Source organism: Erythrolamprus reginae, chromosome 3 (genome assembly GCF_031021105.1).
Source record: "Erythrolamprus reginae isolate rEryReg1 chromosome 3, rEryReg1.hap1, whole genome shotgun sequence".
Classification (NCBI taxonomy): Eukaryota; Metazoa; Chordata; class Lepidosauria; order Squamata; family Dipsadidae; genus Erythrolamprus; species Erythrolamprus reginae.
Window position 1 is genome coordinate 147,962,020 of NC_091952.1, and position 20,969 is coordinate 147,982,988.

Here is a 20,969-nt window from a genome sequence, read left to right on the forward strand (position 1 = left end):
TGCTGAATCATAAGCTGAGAAACAACTGAGGACATGCCAGAGTTAGGGTGGCATATAAAATTAATTTATAGTATCATGTATATAAATATTCTTATGTACCACCAATATGTACTTGACAAGACAAATAAATAAATAAATATAAATAAATAAATAAAGAGAGAGAGAGAGAGAAGTGGTGAAAGTACACAGCCTTAGGGGCCCCCTGTGCTAATTGTACAGGCATCTCATGTGATTTTGCCTAGTTTCACCTGATGCTTCCTGTCTGTTAGTCTGTTATCATTACTATTAATGGTATAATAACATATAATGATGTAGTAAATGGTTTATAGTTATATGCTATAATAAAAGTGATAAAATATAATAATTAAAAATAGAATAAAAATGAAAATAACAAAATATTCTATACTAATGAGCACAAGCTCCTGTGCAAAATGTACTTATGTTATAGGACGATTAAATTAAAAGAAGTAAAAATGCATGAAATTGACCAATATAGCAAGAGTATTGAAAATCTTAAAAAAATAAGCAATAAACAACATGTTCTATAGATTCGATCAGCCCAAACTCATTGGAATATAAAAATCCTGGGAAAGAATTTTCTACGTTTCAGAGCTCCAAGATGTCTCTGAGAAACTTCAAGTATTATTAAACAGAGATTTTAGAAAAGATGTTACCTTCATTTTTTAAAAAGAATCTGGCTTGCTCATAGCCAAAGGAAAGCAAGTAGAAAGGAGAGAGTCTTAAAGCTAATTTTGCTGATCGTGAGGATCAGAATCTATCCTTCGCTGATAAAAGAGCTAAGCTCATTGGGGAACATGTTAATCCTACCCAGAGGATAATTATACCCAGAACTCTATTTTCACCAAATAGGATTGGAGTACCACATCATCTTATTTTATATCTTCTTACATTTTTCTTATAACTTTTTTTCTATTTGATAAATTGGAAGATTATTTTTATGTCAAGACTCATACTTTTTCTGCAATATCTATACTTTATTCATAGTCTTTGTTTTCTAAGTTCCACTTTTGACACTATCAAAAATGGCTTGTTTCACATTCAGAATCTTTCATCGCCTTTGTATCCTTCACTAATTCTCTCATTCATAATTAAACAGTAAAATCAATTTGGGTTCTTAGTTCTATATTGATTCTTTTTCCATCTGTACATATGAATAGACATGTTTAAACCACATACACTTAATACAAAGCTTTTTTTAAGCAGATACTCATCAGTCATACTTGGGATTGCAAATGGATAAATTAATTTTTTTAGTACTGTCTTGTCTCATTTTCACCAATCACCTAACAAATGTTTTTTATTTATTTAGAATTTTACATACTTTCTCTCTAACCGAGAATGAATTTGCAGAAAAATTAGGTGCCATGTTACCTGTATCTATGATTAAATTACACCTAGTTCTTGCTTAACAACTTTTCTGTTCGGCAATTGTTTGAAGTTACAACAAGTTCTCACACTTACAAATTTCGCAGTATTTCCATGATGACATACCATAATTCACATGGCACTTTGCAGTTGGTAGGCATTTACAAACATCCGGGTGTCCCACAGTTCCATGATTGCAAATTACACAGTTTAAAGTCTGCTTTCTATAAGCAAAGTCAACGTAGGAACTAGCAATAAAATCATAATTTGTGATCATGTGATGTTTTGCTTAAAAACTGCTTCAGAAGCAAAGGCCCATCTTGGTAACATGATGTCTTTCTTAACAGCTGCATTGCTTAGTGATGGAGCCGCCAGTCCAATTGTGGTCATTGAATGAGGACTACAGGTAGTCCTTGACTTCTGATAGTTCATTTAATGCCCATTTGAAGTTACAATGATACTAAATAAAGTGAGTTCTGACCAGTTTTCACACAACTGTTGTAGTATCTCCACGGTTATGTGATCAAAATTCACACATTTGGCATCTGATTCATATATATGACAGTTGCTGTGTCCTGGGTTCATGTGATCATGTGCAAAGTCAACGGGGAAGTCAAATTCACTTATCAAGTGTGTTATTAACAAATGTGGCAAGAAAAGTTGTAAAAAGGGACAACATTCACTTAACAAATATATCAGTTACCAACAGAAATTTTGGGCTCAGTTGTGGTTGTAAGTCAAAGACTACCTGTACTTGTATTCATTTTTTCATTTGAACCAACAACTTAGCTGATACCAACTCATACTTTCTGAAATACATTTTAACCTTCTCATTTGTAATTAGATGTACACTACCTCTTCTATAAATATATTCATCAACTCCACTCCACAAGATTATATTGCCTATCTATTGCATCCTTCTCAACTATATTTTTCTTTAATTTCCATTTATTAATTCCTACTGTTAGTTATTTACTCTTTAAGTCACAATCTTCCATTGTCATGGTTGTCATCAGCTCATCTTTATCTTTTCCACTCATCATGTTTGGTCAGTTGAGGCTTTCATTAATTGATGGGAGAAATAGCTTAAGTTACTAGTCTTAATTATACCAATACTCAATACTCACATAATACTCAATACTCACACAATATGCAGTGCTCTGCTAATGGAAAATTCACTGACTAATATATTTTGTCTAGTTTGCTGCAAATGCATGTAAAACCCTGCTTTATCCCATGTAAGCAATATACTTTGTTTGTGTTCTAACTAACCCTAACTGGAAAGTGTCTGCATTACACTGACCTGTCTGTGGATACCTGTCTGCTTTGAACATGAAACATTCTAAAAATTAACCTTAATTATTTAATTAAGAACTTATCTATGGTTGCCTAGAAGGTTACTAAAGTATTCTTTACTTTATTTCTTTCAATTTATTTTAGGCATTCTTTAACTTTACCAAAAGAAGAGTGGATTATGAGACTTTCAAAGCAGTTAATGATGCATGTCTTGTCTATGATGGGAGGCTTGTGATTGATACCAACTTCCATACTAATGATGTGAGCATCAGGGCTGCAGGTCCTTTAACCAAATTTTCCAATATATACTATGCTAATGAATGGACACACAGCAATTTCAGTTCAAAAGAGATTGGTTTTCAGCTTGCTGCAACCATGCTGAATCTTTTTGATCCAACTCTAGAGCCAATTTTTGAACCTCCGGAAGATTTAGATAGACTAATTCCTATGTACAAGGGATGCAAAATTCAAGGTGAGCCAAATACTGTACTATACATTTGTTTTTAATAATCTTGCATTTCTATAAATTTCACTGTGTATATCAAAAATATTTTGAAGTTAAAAAAATCATTCATGATGTATCAAATTCAGAAAGATCCATTAGCAAAATAATTTATTTTTTCTTGTTCTGTTTGCCTATTTAAATAATTATAATAATGATGATCTGGGACTTTAAAGAGACAGGCAAGTGCCAACAATTGTTGATGAAAAAAGACAAGCCTAGACAGTGGATGTAGTAGTACCTAGAGACAGCAGAAGAGAAAAGAAAAAACTAAAGAGAAGAAAACAAAATACAGTGGCCTACAAATAGAAATAGAGCAATTATGGCAAAAGAAAGCAAAAACTATTTTTGATTTGATTCCAACTAAAATACAATTAACTTGATTATTACCAATGTTTTTTTAATACATTTTCTCATTTTATCATAGGAAACAAGTTTTGAAGGCTCAGAGAGGGACTACATTTAAAGTTTTAGGGCAGTGATGGCGAACATATGGCACGGGTGCCAAAGGTGGCACGCGGAGTCATATCTGCTGGCATGCGAGCCATTGTCCTAGCTTAGCGCCAATGTGCATGTGTGTGCCGGCCAGCTGATTTTTGGCTCACACAGAGGCTTTGGGAGGGCAATAATTAACAAATTTACTCCTTTTATATAATCTACATGTCTTGATAACATTGTTTTTCACAGCTGGTGTTCTACCTGGAAAATATAATTATATGCATGTTTTTAAACCTGGGATTCCTGCCCGCTTGGATGTACAAGAATCACAACCTGATTATGTAAGTACTCCTTAAGTAATAAACAGTAGAGGTTTGAATTACAAGTATCTTGAGGATTTTTTTTCTTTTCTAGGAAATGTAGATACCTATAAATCAGACAAATTAGTCAAAATGCAACATGAGGTGTAATGACATTATGACTGTCATTATTGCCTAGCAATATTAATAAACGCCTTAAAACAAGTATATAGGTATGTTCTTCATTGCCTTTTTAGTGCAGATTTTGCAATACCCTTTCCCTAGAGTGGGGTGGGAATGGAGATTTTGCCCTATCCTTCCCCTGCCATGGCCAAAGAACCAGTAGGGAAAAATTCTGAATTTCATCCCTAGTCTAGCTTTGCCTAATGTCCCAACATTTTTCTCAATTTATTTATAGGGGATGGCAATCACAACAGGAGATGCGGTAAAGGGAACTTACTTCAGAATACATGTCAACCAGTACAGCCAAATAGAAACCATTACTTGCCTTTCAAAGGAACCTATTCCTGTTTCCAACTACATATGTTTATTTGGACACCATGAACGCCTTCTTAATAATCTTTGTTCTCGCTGGAGGGAGGGACTGATTTCAAATCTCTATAGGTAAGATAAAGTTTTATTTTGCTTTTGAAATCTATTACTGTATAACGCAGATATTTGGGGCAGATTTCACTTTTGAAGAAGCGTCGTGTCCTGGTCGTAGGCAACATCAGTAACGGGTACTTGTTCCTGAAAGGTAAACAAAGTCTCCATGGAGAATATTGTTAGGAAGAGCTTAGTGACTTTGTAGTCCATATATATAGAATACATATTATATATATATATATACACTGTATAAGATACTATCAGAATCTTTGTATATATATACTGTATAAGATACTATCAGAATCTTTGGTTGTAAAGAGGGGGAAATTTTCTCATTTTTAATTAATTAATTTCTCACTAAATTAATTAAAATGTTGCTAATATTTGGAACTGAGAGCTATAAGACTGTATCAGATTTTGAGTACTTATCATAGATGTACTACAAAATTATTGATGGATTAATTATTGGATAAGGCCTTTCCAAAAAAAAATTTCTTTATTTTGGAATGCTTGAACTAAGAGATATTTCCATACTGAGTAACTTGATGTCCATCTGTTAAGGAAAGCAGCCTCAATCAACGCATACTTGAAGTTTTTTAATACATGAAAGTGTCATTGCCATTCAGTCAGCATACTACCAAGCAAAAAAATATTAATCTTTCGTTGATGCAGGGATTAAAACTCTTTTTTAAAACGTATTAGATAATTATGTTGAGATATTTTCAGGGATGGATCAGAATAGTTAGTGTGACACTTATGCAGTTAAAGCAGTGGTGGGTTTCAACCAGTTGGCCCTGGTTTGGACATACCAGTAGCAGCGATGGGTGGCTCCACCCACCCACCCAGACATACAGCAGTTTTAGGACAAAATATAGGAGTGGAGATTTTTCTATTATTTTATATGCTTACAATAAAGAACACATTTAATATATTATTACAGTACAGTGGTACCTCTACCTACAACTGCCTCTACTTACAAACTTTTCTAGAAAAGAACTAGGTGTTAAAGATTTTTTTGCTTCTTCTCAAGGACCATTTTCCACTTATAAACCCGAGCCTCCGAAACTGTAACCGGAAAAGGCAGGGAGAAGCCTCCGTGGGGCCTCTCTAGGAATCTCCTGGGAGGAAACAGGGCCTCCATTCTCCCTGTGGTTTCCCCAATCAAACACATTATCTGCTTTTACATTGATTCCTATGGGGAAAATTACTTCTTCTTACAAACTTTTCTATTTAAGAACCTGGTCACGGAACGAATTAAGTTCATAAGTAGAGGTACCACTGTATATGTAAAGATATAGTGGACAGACCCAGTGATCCATGTCTACTTGGGCTTAAAATTCCATGTCTCTAATTTTTACCGTACATTACATAACAAATAAAAATAAACAAATACAATTAGTTAATAATATAGTCCACTATTATTGCATTTTTCCAAGTTCTTTACTCTAAGGCTAAATGCACTTTTTTTTAAAAAAATCCTTTTATAACTGGATTAGCTTTCCCCAGCATGGTCGCCAGTGCCAAGAATGAACTCAGTGAAACAGCTGTCACCTGGGAGTTAATTTGCCTCTTTGTGACATGCAAATGATCTTTTAAATTAGAGGCCATATCTAGCCATGAATTGTATTCATCAGGTTTAAAGTTTTAACCCTTTGGTGATGAATTTTGTGAAAGCAGAGTTGTGTTTCAAAATTAGTTAAATTTAGAATTGGTCTACAAGAGTAACAAATCCCACTAGTTCTGACAATACTAGTTCTTCTACAAGGTCATCCTTTACATTCCAGCTGAGTTAATCCCTACTATCTGTAACTGGAGCTTCAGACACAGCACTTCTTTCAATTTCCGATAAACAAAATCCTACAGATATTCTGTTTTCTTGAAAGTGACACTGGACTGTTTCTCCACTTTTTATCACTGAACAGAAAAAAATAGGACACAACATTTTTAAAAGTAGATTTTGCTCAAAATCCCACTATTGAAATAATTATTAGGAACTAGAAACTTTTGCTAAATACTCTCTTACAAATTATTGCATATGATTTTAACTTCTTGTTAATATAGGAAAAGCCCCTTCGTTGGGAATGCATACAAATAACAGTTGTCAGGTGGATGCTGGATTTTCCCCTGGGTGATTTCAAATGTGATTTCAATGTGCTGAAATTAATTCTGAGCTTTAACAAGACATTTTTCCAACATGAAAAACTAGCTGCAAAGCTACAAAAAATATGCGTTTTGGTTTTTTTTTACATTGGAAAATCATTTTCTTATAATTAAACCCAGCAGAACAGAGATGCCAAATGATGCTTTCCTTTCTAATAATTATTACAGAATCTTTTCAAGTATATTTTATGAAGATTTTGTGATAATTGGATTTTCCTGCAATGGTTCAAGTCCCAAGAAATTGTAAACAAAATTATATTAAATGGCCAAAATCTTTCAAAATCAGCAAATCTTGCAACTTCCTTGTTATCTCTTACCTTTGACAACTTATTTGATCTTAGGTATACGGAAATCACATATATGAGATTTAATATTGCTTGAACTTTGATGGGATTTTGGCTCTCAAATGATATGTAAAATCCAGAATCTCAATCTCAAATGATCAGTAAGACCCAGAAACCTCTTTGATATTCTTTGAAAGAAAAAAAATTGTCAAATTATTTTAGTTAATTATTATTTTGTTCTGTCCCAGAGACAAGCCCTTCCAGGAAATAGGCACGCGTGCACACACACACACACACACACACACACACACAAAATGTTGATTTTACAACATTTAAGCATTTAAAGGGGTGAGGTATCATCAGTACACTGATGATACCCAGTTGTACATCTCCAGGCTGTTAGGGTCTGGATGGGTGACAACAGACTCAAACTCAACCCTGATAAGACGGAGTGGCTGTGGGTTTTGCCTCCCAAGGACAATTCCATCTGTCCATCCATTACCCTGGGTGGGGGAGAATTATTGACCCCCTCAGAGAGGGTCTGCAACTTGGGCGTCCGCCTCGATCCACAGCTTACACTAGAGACCCATTTTTCAGCTGTGGTGAGCGGGGCGTTTGCCCAGGTTCACCTTGTGCACCAGTTGCGGCCCTACCTGGACCGGGAGTCACTGCTCACAGTCCTCATGCCCTCATCACCTCGATGTTCGACTACTGTAATGCTCTGTACATTGGGCTACCTTTGAAGAGTGTTCGGAAACTTCAGATCATGCAGAATGCGAGAGCTATCATGGGCTTCCCCAGGTATGCCCAGGTATGCCCATGTCACAACAAAACACTCCGTAGTCTGCATTGTTTGCCTATCAATTTCCAGTCACAATTCAAAGTGTTGATTATGACCTATAAATCCCTTCATGACATTGGACCAGAATATCTCCGGGACCACCTTCTCCCACACAAATCCCAGCGACCGGTCCGGTGGGACCCAGGGGAAGAGCCTTCTCTGTGGTGGTCCCGACCCTCTGGAATCAACTCCTTCGGAGATCAGGATTGCCCCCACCCTCCTTGCCTTTCGTAAACTCCTTAAAACCCACCTCTGTCATCAGGCATGGGGAAATTGATTCCCCTGTACCGTTTCCTTGTTATGTATGGTTTGTATGAGATGTATGGTTGTTTTTTACATTAAGGGTTTTAAATTGTTTTAATCATTGGATTTGTAATGTTTTGTGTTGTGAGCTGCCCGAGTCTTCGGAGAGGGGCGGCATACAAATCTAATAAATAATAATAATAATAATAATTATTATTATTATTATTATTATTATTATAATTATTATAATAATTATTATTATTATTATTTACTCCTAATATTTTCTGGGTAGTGAGGTTTGGGATTTAAAAGTTCAGGAAATCAGACAAATAAGTCTGTTCGGTGCCAGCTGCTAATTAGCATCACAGCAATGGGCCAGAGTCCAAGCATAAATCAAAGCAAACAGATCATTTATTTGATTACACAGATCTCCTTCACAGACTTACTATGAGTGGGCAGGAAGCCCAGATATAATTAGTCCAAATTTCCAGTTTGTAAATCATCATTGAAACAATAATGTCCAAGAGAGAAATCCGAGCGAACAATTGGAATAAAACAAAAATTGACTTCAACACTGAATCCTAACATGTCTAAGCCTTAAATAGTCTAAGGGCTTGGCCAATCTACAGATCTGTTCACGCAGAGACCTCCTGTTGCTTAGCCACTCCTGCCTTTTGGCAGCTCTGCGTGGCCTAGCATCAAGAAGAGGCTCCTCCTCTTCTCCCAAGTCACTCATGTGCACCTCGGGAGGTACAGTTGGCCCTGGTTGGCTTTCAGCCTCTGACACCAAATCCTCTCCAACCTCCTTGCTTTTGGACTCGGGTGCCAGGTGCATGGGCCTATAGTAACATGCCACAACCGGCTCTCAATCTTTGGGATCCACGACCAGTTGCACGGGATGCAGACAAAATACGACTTCAACAATCGAGTTGTCGAAGCGTGGAACTCATTACCGGACTCAATAGTGTCAACCCCCAATCCCCTACACTTCTCCATTAAACTCTCCACGATTGACCTCTCCCGATTCCTCAGAGGCCAGTAAGGGGCGTATATAAGTGCACTGATGTGCCTATCGTCCCCTGTCCAATTCTCTTTTCTTACCTCTTTTATCTTATATATTCTCTCCTCTATATATATTATCTTCCTATCCACTTCACTTCTTTTTACTTCCTATCCTTATATATATATTCCTAATGTATATTCTCTCTCATATGTATTGTATATTGGACAAAGAATAAATAAATAAATAAATAAAAAAACTTTGAGGCCACATAATGCCTTGATGATTCTGGACCAGCCAACCAAGACAATATACCCATTAGAAACCTAATAGAGTGGTATCTCTACCTAAGAATGCCTCTAATTATGAAATTTTCTAGATAAGAACCGGGTGTTCAAGATTTTTTTGCCTCTTCTCAAGAACCATTTTCCACTTATAAACCCGAGCTTCCAAAACTGTAACTGAAAAAGACAGGGAGAAGCCTCTGTGGGGCCTCTCTAGGAATCTTCTGGGAGGAAACAGGGCCGTAAAAGGTGGAGAAAAGCCTCTGTGGGGCCTCTCTAGGAATTCCCTGGGAGGAAACAGGGCCTCCACCTTCCCTGTGGTTTCCCCAATCGCACACATTATTTGCTTTTACATTGATTCCTATGGGAAAAATTTAACACATTTTTTTTTGCTAAATTTCAGAAGGATGGGAGCCATACAGATTTCTAAGGTGATACTGCTTCAGAAATTAGATGTCATTGTTTAATATATAAGTTTCTGAGTTCATCTACTTTGCTTGATTGTATCAGTGGAGCAGAGGCTGTATGAGTTAAGGATCCCTCAGACAGCTAGGTCCTGTGCCATGAAAGGTTTTAAATGTGATAGCTACTATCAGGAACTGCATCTAGTAAACTGTGCAGTTCAGTTTTTAAAATTGATTATTTTATTTAACTTTCAGATTTTACAAATATCTTCTAGACGCTTCATAGGCAAAATGATACCCCCTTGGCGTTTTGCTTTGTTTGACTTTATGATATTTGCTGTTACGTTGAAAAATATGCAGGCTCATCACGGCTGCTGATGTCTCTATAGCTCTCTGCTCATAAGACTTTCTTGTGCTACACATAAACCTATCATTAAAATATAACTGTGCTACAGTGTGTAAAAAGTTTTAAAAGTTTTAAAGGCTTTGTTGTGGTTAGCTCTGCCCCAGCTCCTGCCCCAAGGACTGTGGATGTGGAGGAGACATCCACATGCTGCAGGTCTGTTTTGCCCCTGGTGGAATCTGATGATGAAGGCTCCTCTGACCAAGAAGACATGAGTGACAGGGAGGAGGAGAGTGTGGCAGACAGCTCAGAAGGAGATCAATTATCTAGCTCCTCCTTGGATTCAGAACAAGAGTTAATGATACAGCCACGCATGCGGAGAGCGATGCAGAGGCAGCAACAACTGAGAGATTATTATCAAAGAAAATGAGGCCCCCTGTGGTTGGGTGGGGCTGTGGTAATTAGTGAGGCTGCTATAAATAGCAGCCTGTGGGTTTGGCCATTGTGGAGGATTATCTGATCGTTGTGTTTCGTGACTGCTTTACTGACTTTGACCTTTTGTGTGCTGATTTTTCCCTGCTTTGAAACTAAACCAGAGCAAAGTGTGTTTCACTTTGTGAAAGAAGGACTTTGAATTGCCTCACAGCTGCAAGCTAAGTATCACAGGACTTATAAATTACCAGTTTGTTTGGAGACGAGTTCTCTTTGCTATACCAAAAGAGGGCTTAGTTTAAGTGAATTTTCATTATAAAGAACATTGTTTTGAATTTTCAAACGTGTGTGTGTCTGAAATTTGTACCTGTGAATTTTTGGGAGGATTCTACCAGAGAGCCCGACAGAACAGGTTTATATGCATTTTTCTGATCAGAAAGAGAGCTTGCTCGTTTACTCAATGTTGGTTCATTAGAAACATAAAAACATAGAAGATTGACGGCAGAAAAAGACCTCATGGTCCATCTAGTCTGCCCTTATACTATTTCCTGTATTTTATCTTAGGATGGATATATGTTTATCCCATGCATGTTTAAATTCAGTTACTGTGGATTTACCATGTTTGCTGGAAGTTTGTTCCAAGCATCTACTACTCTTTCAGTAAAATAATATTTTTTCACATTATTTCTAATCTTTCCCCCAACTAATCTCAGATTGGGCCCCCTCGTTCTTGTGTTCACTTTCCTATTAAAAACACTTCCCTCCTGAACTTTATTTAACCCTTTAGCGTATTTAAATGTTTCGATCATGTCCCCACTTTTCCTTCTGTCCTTCAGACTCTACAGATTGAGTTCATTAAGTCTTTCCTGATACGTTTTATGCTTAAGACCTTCCTTAGGCATAAAACTTTTATCCTGTTCTTCACTTTCTTCTATGTCCTGTATCATGAGGGCGGGGAGGGGGGGCGACAGAGGAGGCTTTTGTAATGTGTTCCCACTTTCAAGAGGCAAGTTCAAGTACAGATGCATCAGTTTATTGGGCTGCTAAACAACTGCTGAGTCTATGAGGCGCTCCAAAGTCCACAATCCACATAGTGCAATTTATCTGCAATGTTGCACTTCTGCAGTGTTCAGGATCTGATTTGCCCATATGTAGATTATTTCATGTAAACATTTTTTGCTTTATCTCTTTTGTTACTATAATGATTAGGCTACTGCAAGACATTCCAGGTGTGGCTAGCGTTGAAGAATGCTTGTAGTGGTGTAAAAAGCTGCAGTTCAATTGTTAATCAATGCAATGAAGATGGTTTTCCAAGGGTGAGGCTCATCCAATGCACAATAACAAGATCACATTATGTCTTTCCACATTCTCTGTGGAACGACCAGCACTGGTTGCCAGTTCTTTTTCAGATTCTACACAGGGATTAGGGTTAAACCTAAAAATCCTTAAATGCCTCAGACCAATGATGGTGAGCCTTCTTTCCCTTGGGTGCCAAAAGGGTGTGTCTGTGTGTTGTCGTGCATGTATGAGTGCCCACACCCTTAATTCAATGCCTGAGAAGGGCAAAAATGGCCTCCCCGGCCCCCTGGAGGCCCCCGGAGGCCAGAAAAGCTCACATCCCAACTTCTGGTGGGCCCAGTAGGTCCATTTTTCATCCTCCTCAGGATCCAGAGGCTTCCCTGGAGCCTGGGGAGGGCAGAAATACCTTCCCCTGTCCTCCCAAAGACCTTCTGGAAGCCAAAAACGCCCTCCCAGAGCTTCTCTGCAAGGTGAAAATCAGCTGGGCAGCACAAAATGTGTGCTGGAGCTGAACTAAGGCAAGACCTGTGGCATACGTGCCATAGGTTCGCCATCACTGGCTTAGATATTATCTGTATGATCCCCCAATTGCATGAACATATTCAGGAACTACAGGAGTCTTCGACTTATGACCACAATTGAGTTCAAAATTTATGTTGCTAATAAGAAATTTGTTAAGTGCATCTTACCCGTATTTTATGATGTGTCTTGCCATGTTTGTTAAGTGAATCACTTCCGTTGTTAAATTAGTAACATGGTTGTTAAGTGAATCCACCTTTCTCATTGAATTCTCATTGAAGGTCACAAAAGGGAATCACATGACCCTGGGATACTGCAACTGGAATATGAACCACTTATCCAGCGTCGGAATGTAAATCAAATGATCGTGGGGATGACGTGACAGTTGTAAGACTGAAAAATAGTCAGAGCTCATTTTTTTCAGTGCCATTTAGGTTAGAACAGTCACTAAATGAACTGTTGTAGGTTAAGGGTTACCTGTAATTTCAATGGTAGGATTGTCCCAGATCAGCTTATCAGCATGCTGGAGTACACTTTCCTCTGCATTGTGTTCCAAAAGTTAAATTTAGCCTGTTCTCTTTCTACTTTCAGGAAAGAAGGTTCCCCCCCCCCTTCGGTGATTTGACTTAGATTTTACTCCATAGGCAGAGGTGGTCTACTGCCTTGACAGGGAGGAACGCAGTGAGGTAGCGAAAATGGAGCTCCACCCCAGAGTACCCAATTTGCACTGAAAGCTGTAGAAAGAAAATGCAGGGCATCCTGTATAAGCCATGCCCACAGTGTGGTAGTATGATAGTAAAAAAATTCACTGCTCCAGAGTATCCACAGGAGGGTCAAAAAATTCAAGATAGTGACCACAACTGGGTAACTGAAGCCCCACCAGTTTTTATGTGTGTCACACATGTGAAAGACATAAAAAACAAATCCGGAAATTTATTGTATACTTGAAACTGCCATTTCACATTTTTCTCCCTACACTATCACTTATGAATGCCCCTGGTTTTAGCTTTCTCTCTCTCTCTTATTTCATTACATCTTTTCATAGTCAGCCATCTTGACTGTTGAACATTTAATATATCTATTAGTAATGAGACTTGAGTTCTGTATATAAGAACTCAGGAAAAATTATAAAGTAGTTCCAAGGTGGCTCTACATTAAAATGACAACTAAAATTACTCCGATCATTATTTCTAAGGTGCTAGAGTATTCTTCTATGTATTCAGAGAGAGTATCAAACACCAAAACAATACTATATGCATAAATATACTGTAAACATGTGTGAGACTTCGTGGCATAGTTTTATGACTCTCCTGTTTTTCTTAAACAGATACTTTCAGTGGAAAACAAAAATAAATAGAAGGGGAAATGTCTGAATACTCTTAAATAGGAAGTAAATAGACAGATTTTAGCTCCCTGCTTTTGTTTTTGTTTTCATTCCATTTAGGAGTTTATATAAAAGGAAAAATAGGAATATTATCCAGTTTTCAGGCCTAACCTTGAGACTGTTAGGAGTATTAGGGAATTGAGTCTAATAGGTATAAGCCAATTCTCAGGAAACATCTGAGAAAGATGTTTTTAATCGACTGGATAGAGAATTCATCTGGGTAAGAGAAGAGCTTTAACAACTGCTTGAGTTATTATTATTCTCCCCATATGCAACATGGAATGCAGTCCTAAACCATCATCCCCTTACTGTAACATGTTTTTTTCAATTGAAATAATATCCAACTATGAAATCATTGCCTTGCTTTAAACATTCTTAAGATTTAGCCTGTTTCAATATTTAGGGGATTGAAAAACTATGAGGTGGACATTTTGTACTCTTATAAGTGCTTAAAACATTTAGTTATTTTTAAAAGAACTGACTGCAAAGGTTGTGTACACCATTAAGTATCCAACCTCAAAAACAAACTTAAGTCTTTCATTATTTTATTTTTAAAAATCTTCTAATAATCAACTTCCAAACTTAAGTCTTTCATTATTTTATTTTTAAAAATCTTCTAATAATCAACTTCCAAACTAGCATGATAATTTCATTCTTACAATAAAAGCTCAGAATATCTACTGAAATTAAAATCTTCAGTGATGTACTTATAATGTTACAATAAAATAAAGTATTCCAAAAGATGTGGTTGAAGTAACATTAACATTTACATTGAATAGCTTTATAAGCAGGATATTCAAGGATATTCTGAACTTTACAATGTTCATGTAAATATATTTACGTAAAATATCTTTATAAACAGGATATTCAAACAAGATAAAGCCCGAATGTTGAATATAAAGTTCTAAACAGATTTTCAAAATGTCAAGGCTACTTTACTTACAGTGCACAAGTTGGTGAAATATAGTCCTGTATTATTATTGTGTGCACGCATTCAAAAAGCTCTTCATACTCCAGTTTCTCTTGCAAATTTCTTTTAGTCTCTCATCAGTTTTATGACAAAAACAAAAAAAGGATGTGAGCATGGCTAGATGTGTCTAATGCTACTCGGTAGACTTTGAACTCTAATTAGGATAATGAGGTGTTCATTTTGAAGAAAAAAGACAGAATAAAAAGAATACATAAAAGCTATAAGAGCTTCCCTTTTCTGGTCAAATCAAATCCCAACCTTGAATTGTATTATTAAAAGTAGACTTCTATAGTAGATCAATATAAATAGTAAAGAAACACTAACAAGCATTAGAGATATCACTCTTGTATTATGTTACTGGATTTTTAAATGAACAACTATACTCCTAATGAGTAATAGCTCAGCCTAGAAATCAGAGGATTAAAAAGCAGCTGTGTGGCTTTCTTATGTTGAAAATGGATTACATTTCATTCAATAAAGTTTTGAAAATGACTAAGACTTGAGGTACAGTCATAAGCAAAAAGCTGTAGGGCAGAAGTAGTAGGTTCAATTTTGATGACGTTAATTGTTCTTTCCCCCACTGATTAGAGTGACATTTCAATTAGCCATGACTAACTAGTTTTAATGATTTAGGTAGGACCTAAGCATGACTAACTGAATTTAGAACCAAACCATAATTTATCACATAAATTTTCTTTAGAGACTTTTGCGTAATAACAATTTTGCTGGTGCTTCAAAATTTTAAACTCTAATTCTTGTTTCTCTAAAAATATAACAAGTCATGTTGTCTTTATGTAGCAATACAATATATACAGAAGTAGCCATGCAAATAAAGAGATGGAAGCTCTACAAGTAGTTTTCAATTAATGACATCTTGTTCAATAATTATTTGAATTTATGATGGCACCAATTGATTGGTACTTTTGACTGACTGGCTCCCAAAGTTCTGGCAATCACAGCACCTCCATTAACATATGATTGAGGTGGTCAGCAACTGGCTTATATTTCTGACTATCACAGAATATGCAGTTTCATGATCATGATTTGCAACCTTCACTACTTGTTTCCATAAGCAAAATCAATGGGACAGCCTGTAGGAAGTCAAAAGTCAATCATGTAAAGTCCACACTTAATGACCTGTGGTGATTCGCTTAAACCCAGTAGTCAGAGACTGCTGGAACTGTCATTGCTAAACAGCACAGTTATTTGAAATCATGCTTTACAATTGTATCACTTAGCAACCAAAATTCTGATCCAAATTACAGCTGTTAAGTGAGGACTACCCGTATCACCTTCCCCTATTTTCATTAATACAAAAGATTAATGAAAATTTCTGCTTTGAAATCTACTAATGTGTGTTCCATTTCCATTGTTAATGTAAGTGTCAGGGTTCCAAATAGCATCCAAAATCAAATCAGAGTCCGAGCCAAAGGATTCCTCAAACTTCCAATTTATTAACAGAGCCATGTTGGCACATCTGGGAGAAACCCAAATCTGAAGTTCCAGGGGTTTCTCCACCCAGTTGAAAGTTTAGTCCTTTGTCCTCACCCCCCCAAGTCCATCACATTGACCTATCTTCATCTGCCAACTTGGCAGCAACTCCCATTTCCTTCCGTGCAGGTGCAGGAGTGTGAAGACAAAGGATTACTTTGACCACTTAGAAGAAATTTGTTACTTGCGGACATCCCTCATGTAACTACCCCTCCCAAATCCATGCAGCTAAGAATACATCTTAAAATAGCATAAAGTGTGGCAGGCCAAAGACGCTAACTAAAATGGCTTCAGCCTGACAGTCAGCATTAAAGAAAATATGTCAATACAGTGGTACCTCTACTTAAGAACTTAATTCGTTCCGTGACCAGGTTCTTAAGTAAAAAAGTTTGTAAGTAGAAGCATTTTTTTCTCACAGGAATCAATGTAAATCAAATAATGCGTGCAAACCTATTAGGAAAGAAATAAAAGCTCAGAATTTGGGTGGGAGGAGGAAGAAGAGGAGGAGGACAGTCACTGCCAAAGGAAGAAGGTGAGGTGAGGTGAATCAAAAAATCCAAAACTTTAAGGCTTAAAAAAAAAAGAGGGACTCTGAGGCAGTGAAGAGGAGCACGCGCTTCCCATACACCTGGCGCAAGGCTGTCTCCTATATACTGCGCCAGAGAGAGAAACCCAGGGGGAATGGCAGGAAACTGGCCGGGCCTTCATGCTGCTCTCAAATTTCCTGGGAAATTTTTCCGGGCTCAGGTTCTTAAGTAGAAAATGGTTCTTAAGAGGCAAAAATATTTTGAACACCCGGTTCTTATCTAGAGGCATTCTTAAGTAGAGGCGTTTTAAGTAGAGGTACCACTATACTTTTATTTCTTAAAAAATAAACAAACAAAACTAAGGAAATAATGTGCTGAAAACTGTAAACCATCAATAATAATTACAATTTTTTCTTTAAAAAAGGCTTACTTTAGAGGAATTCACATTTCAAAGACCTGCATGATTGTTTACCTGTTAATGACTGAAAATCAGGTGTGTTGTAATTTTTAAAGGTTTGAGGCAAGTCCTCCCATGACTTTCAGTGGTTTACAGTATAACTTTAATACTAGAGAGGAGATTACAAGATAAGGTAAGAGGGATAAGCAAGAGAGTAGGCTTGACCTTGTCATTATCAGACTTTTACATACATTATTACATTACTCAACGAAGGTGGCTGATCAAATCCCTGTTTTCTGGAATATTTTAAATATTGTAAATACTTATCCCAAAAGTTATCTGCATGACTGTGGGGATTCTGAACTTATTTGAATTCTTGCCTTCTGCATTTCATTCCTTCTCATCTTTTATTGCAACAACAGTACATTGTAGTGTTAATTCATCTTGTTGGGTTTCCATAGCTCCGTTTTATTGATACAGTCTGTGGTTTTTACTTAACTTTGGAATTTCATTAAAAGTATACAATGCTGCTTTATTGAATCACAATATTATTTTAGTGATACAAGTATTTGGATTTAATAATAATCTTATTTCTTTTATCAAGCATGAATTTAAATGCACCAACTAATAAAAAATAGAAGACAATAACTGATAAAACAGCTTATTCTAGAAAAGTGTGTCAGAATGCGTAGTTTACATGCTTGTATACTGTAGCTTTCAAAAGCAATTTGAAGGGCTATTGTTGAACTGTTGTTATCATTAAAAAAATTTCTGTTTTTTGAAACAAACCTTCTTATAAATTGAAACTATTCTTGTTTCCTACATTTCCTTTATCTTTTGTCATCTTTTTGATAAATGAAATTGAAGCCCAATTTGTCTTCATTCTATATCTATGACCTTATTTTCTGTTTTATAAGGACATAATTTATCCCACTGCATTTATTTTCAGAATATTAATCTAGTGAGATATTTTTAATTTAGACTCTGTACCTCAGGTAATTAGCTATCCTTCACATCTCTGTCAGAAAGTGCAGAAAATGATTATAAACTTTCAAACCATTTTCTTTGTCAGTATCATAAGCATATTGGCAGCTTATTGATGTTGTTTTTCTCAATTTTATCAATGCTGATATTCTTGTAAGTTTGTTTGTTTGTTTGTTTGTTTGTCTATCTATCTATCTATCTATCTATCTATCTATCTATCTATCTATCTATCTATCTATCTATCTATCTATCTATCTATTAGATTTGTATGCCGCCCTCTCCGTGGATTCCGTAGACTCCCTCTGTACCCAAATATTCTCTTTACCATATTTTTACTGACTATGAAAACAGCACCATATACTCATTGTTTTTCATGTCCTTAATAGTATAAAGAGTATAATCTAAGTGAAAGTCTCTTACAAACCACTGATATCCAAGATTGAATGCATAGTCAATTCATTTCATCTTTCTGTGTCTTGTTCACGCTTCTTGTTGTACCTATTCCTACTATAATTCAGTGATTGAAGGTTTGGATTTTCTTTTCCTGTATCCCAAAAGCTTTAATCTAGCCATTAATAAACACCATTAGTACTTCAAAAGATTCTCAGCATTTTCTCAATAGCATGTTGATTACTATCTGACCTGAGAGTCCCATTATCTGACACTGTATCATCAGTCACTTTATAATATAGATGCCTGTTCTGTTTAGCTGGCAGTTGAAATGATTTTTACTCTGTGAGTGACTCTACTACATTCTGCTAGAAGTGTATACTTTTGTCATATACTCCTAATGTTTTTTGCTCATCTCTACCAAGAACTCACTGTGACATAGCGAAACTTGATGGGGAAGTTATATAATTCAGAAGTAAAATTTTAAAAAATTAGTCTGACATTATTTATTCTTAACAAATTCATGTTTTCACTAAATAATTGGTGCATTCTTTTCAAGGTGTTTCAAATACAGTATTATTATACAGTTAATTTTATTATCTGTCCCAGTGGACAATCACTTAAATATGAACTAGCAGTGTGCTGCAGCCACCAAAAAAACCCAGTGCGATCATAGGCTACATTAACACAGGGATAGAATTAAGACGTGTACATACTACTTTACAATATCTTGGTAAGACCACACTTGGAATAATGCATCCAGTTTTGGTCACCACAACGTAAAAAATATTTTGAGACTTTACAAAGAGTGCAGAAAAAAGCAACAAAGATGATTAGGGGACTAGAGGTGAAAATATATAAAGAACAGTTGCTGGAAAGAAGGACTGGGGTGATATGCTAGTAGTGTTCCAATATCTCAGAGGTTGCCACAAAGAAGAGTGAGTCAAGATATTCTGAAAAGCATCTGAAGACAGGACAAGAAGCAATAGATGGGAACTAATCAAGTAGAGAAGCAACATAGAACTATGGAGAAATTTCCTGATAGTGAGAACAATTATCAGTGGAATGACTTGCCTCCAGAAGTTGCTCCAACACTGGAGGTTTTTAAGAAGAGATTGGACAGCCATTTGTCTGAAATGGAATGAGATCTCCTGGTGATTGGATTAGAAGACTTCCAGAAAGCCTTTCCAACTCTATTTTTTTATTCTATTATTGAATATAGATAAAGGATTGATTGAATATATCTGGTAATTTCATGGATCCTTCATGTTTAGTTTTTTGTGAATGTTTATCCTTAGTTACCAAGAACACCTTTGTTATATTTTAGAAGTTAAAATAATACAAAACCAAATTATTTAAGCAGACTGAGAAATTGCTCATCAGCATCTGCAGAAGCAAATTCAGTTAATGCCCTTAGGCACTCTATAACCATCTTTCCATCCACTTTAACTGCATTCATGTCTCTTCAACTCATTATATTTGCTTTCTGAGAAAAGGATGATGAAAAATGGGAACTGAGCAGTTCAGCCTTTGTTTCCAAACATTGACTAATTTCTTTAAATTGTAATAATTATCCTCTTTTTAAAAAAATCTATTATAGCATTTGTAACATCTCACACCAGCCTCAGTTCCTCTTGAGGTTTAGCTTTCCTCTGTATTTCTTAATTATTTTCTTGTCCTCTTTCTTTGTGGTTGTTGTAACCTCCTTTAATTGTCCTTGCATAGTTTTTTTTTTAACAAATTGGCTATATTTGTGTGATAGAAATTACCAAACCATCCCTACTCACTCTATCATTAGCCTCACCTTTCTATATCCAAAGTACATAGTACAGATTGGCTGTAATTTTTAATTCATCTACCACAGTGGTTCTGAGATGATGTCTTTAGAACTTTGGGGTGTAATACATCAGATTCTGATTATTTATATCCATGAAGATCAAGCAAGTGTTCCCTTTCCATTTTTTGGCTTATTTTTACTTTTTTGTTTATTTTTACTTTTATTTATTAACTGTCTTTTACAGTTATGTTTTTGGTATGTTGGGCTATAGTTTATTTTTGTGTAAAGACTGATGCAAATAATGAGTTAAGCAGCTTTGCTTTCTTTCTGCTGCCTTTTACTTCCTTGTTGTCTTCTCTCTTTAGTGGACCAATTGTTTCCTTGATTTTTTTCTTTTTATTTATTATCTCTTATTTTAAATATATATTCAGTTTTAGCCTTTGCCTATCATAAAATGTGGGGCCATTTACATAAATATCTATCCGTGCGTTATTATTTTACATAAGTTTTTTTTTAAATTTTGAGAATAGACATAGTGAGGATTTCCTTGTTTGACAAATTAATTTAGCTACAATGCACTAGTGCAAGGAACATATTGCAACATGATTATGGCCTGTTTTCTGGCTTTATTAATCCAGAAACCTAAATGATAAACAACACTTGTGTCATTGTCTACACAAATGTAATTTGTTTATGCAGAAGTTCAGTTAATC

The 20,969-nt window shown here is 36.0% G+C and overlaps 1 protein-coding gene across 2 annotated transcripts in view; it reads left to right on the top strand.

Annotated features, from left to right (window-relative positions):
* CFAP61 (cilia and flagella associated protein 61) overlaps window positions 1-20,969 on the top strand; it is a 135,271-nt gene that overhangs the window by 104,307 nt on the left and 9,995 nt on the right. For both annotated transcript variants that reach the window (XM_070747004.1, XM_070747003.1), the window contains exons 23-25: window positions 2,827-3,154; window positions 3,872-3,963; window positions 4,340-4,545. In XM_070747004.1, coding sequence (XP_070603105.1) covers window positions 2,827-3,154; window positions 3,872-3,963; window positions 4,340-4,545 — 626 coding nt within the window. The remainder of the gene's footprint in view (window positions 1-2,826; window positions 3,155-3,871; window positions 3,964-4,339; window positions 4,546-20,969) is intronic.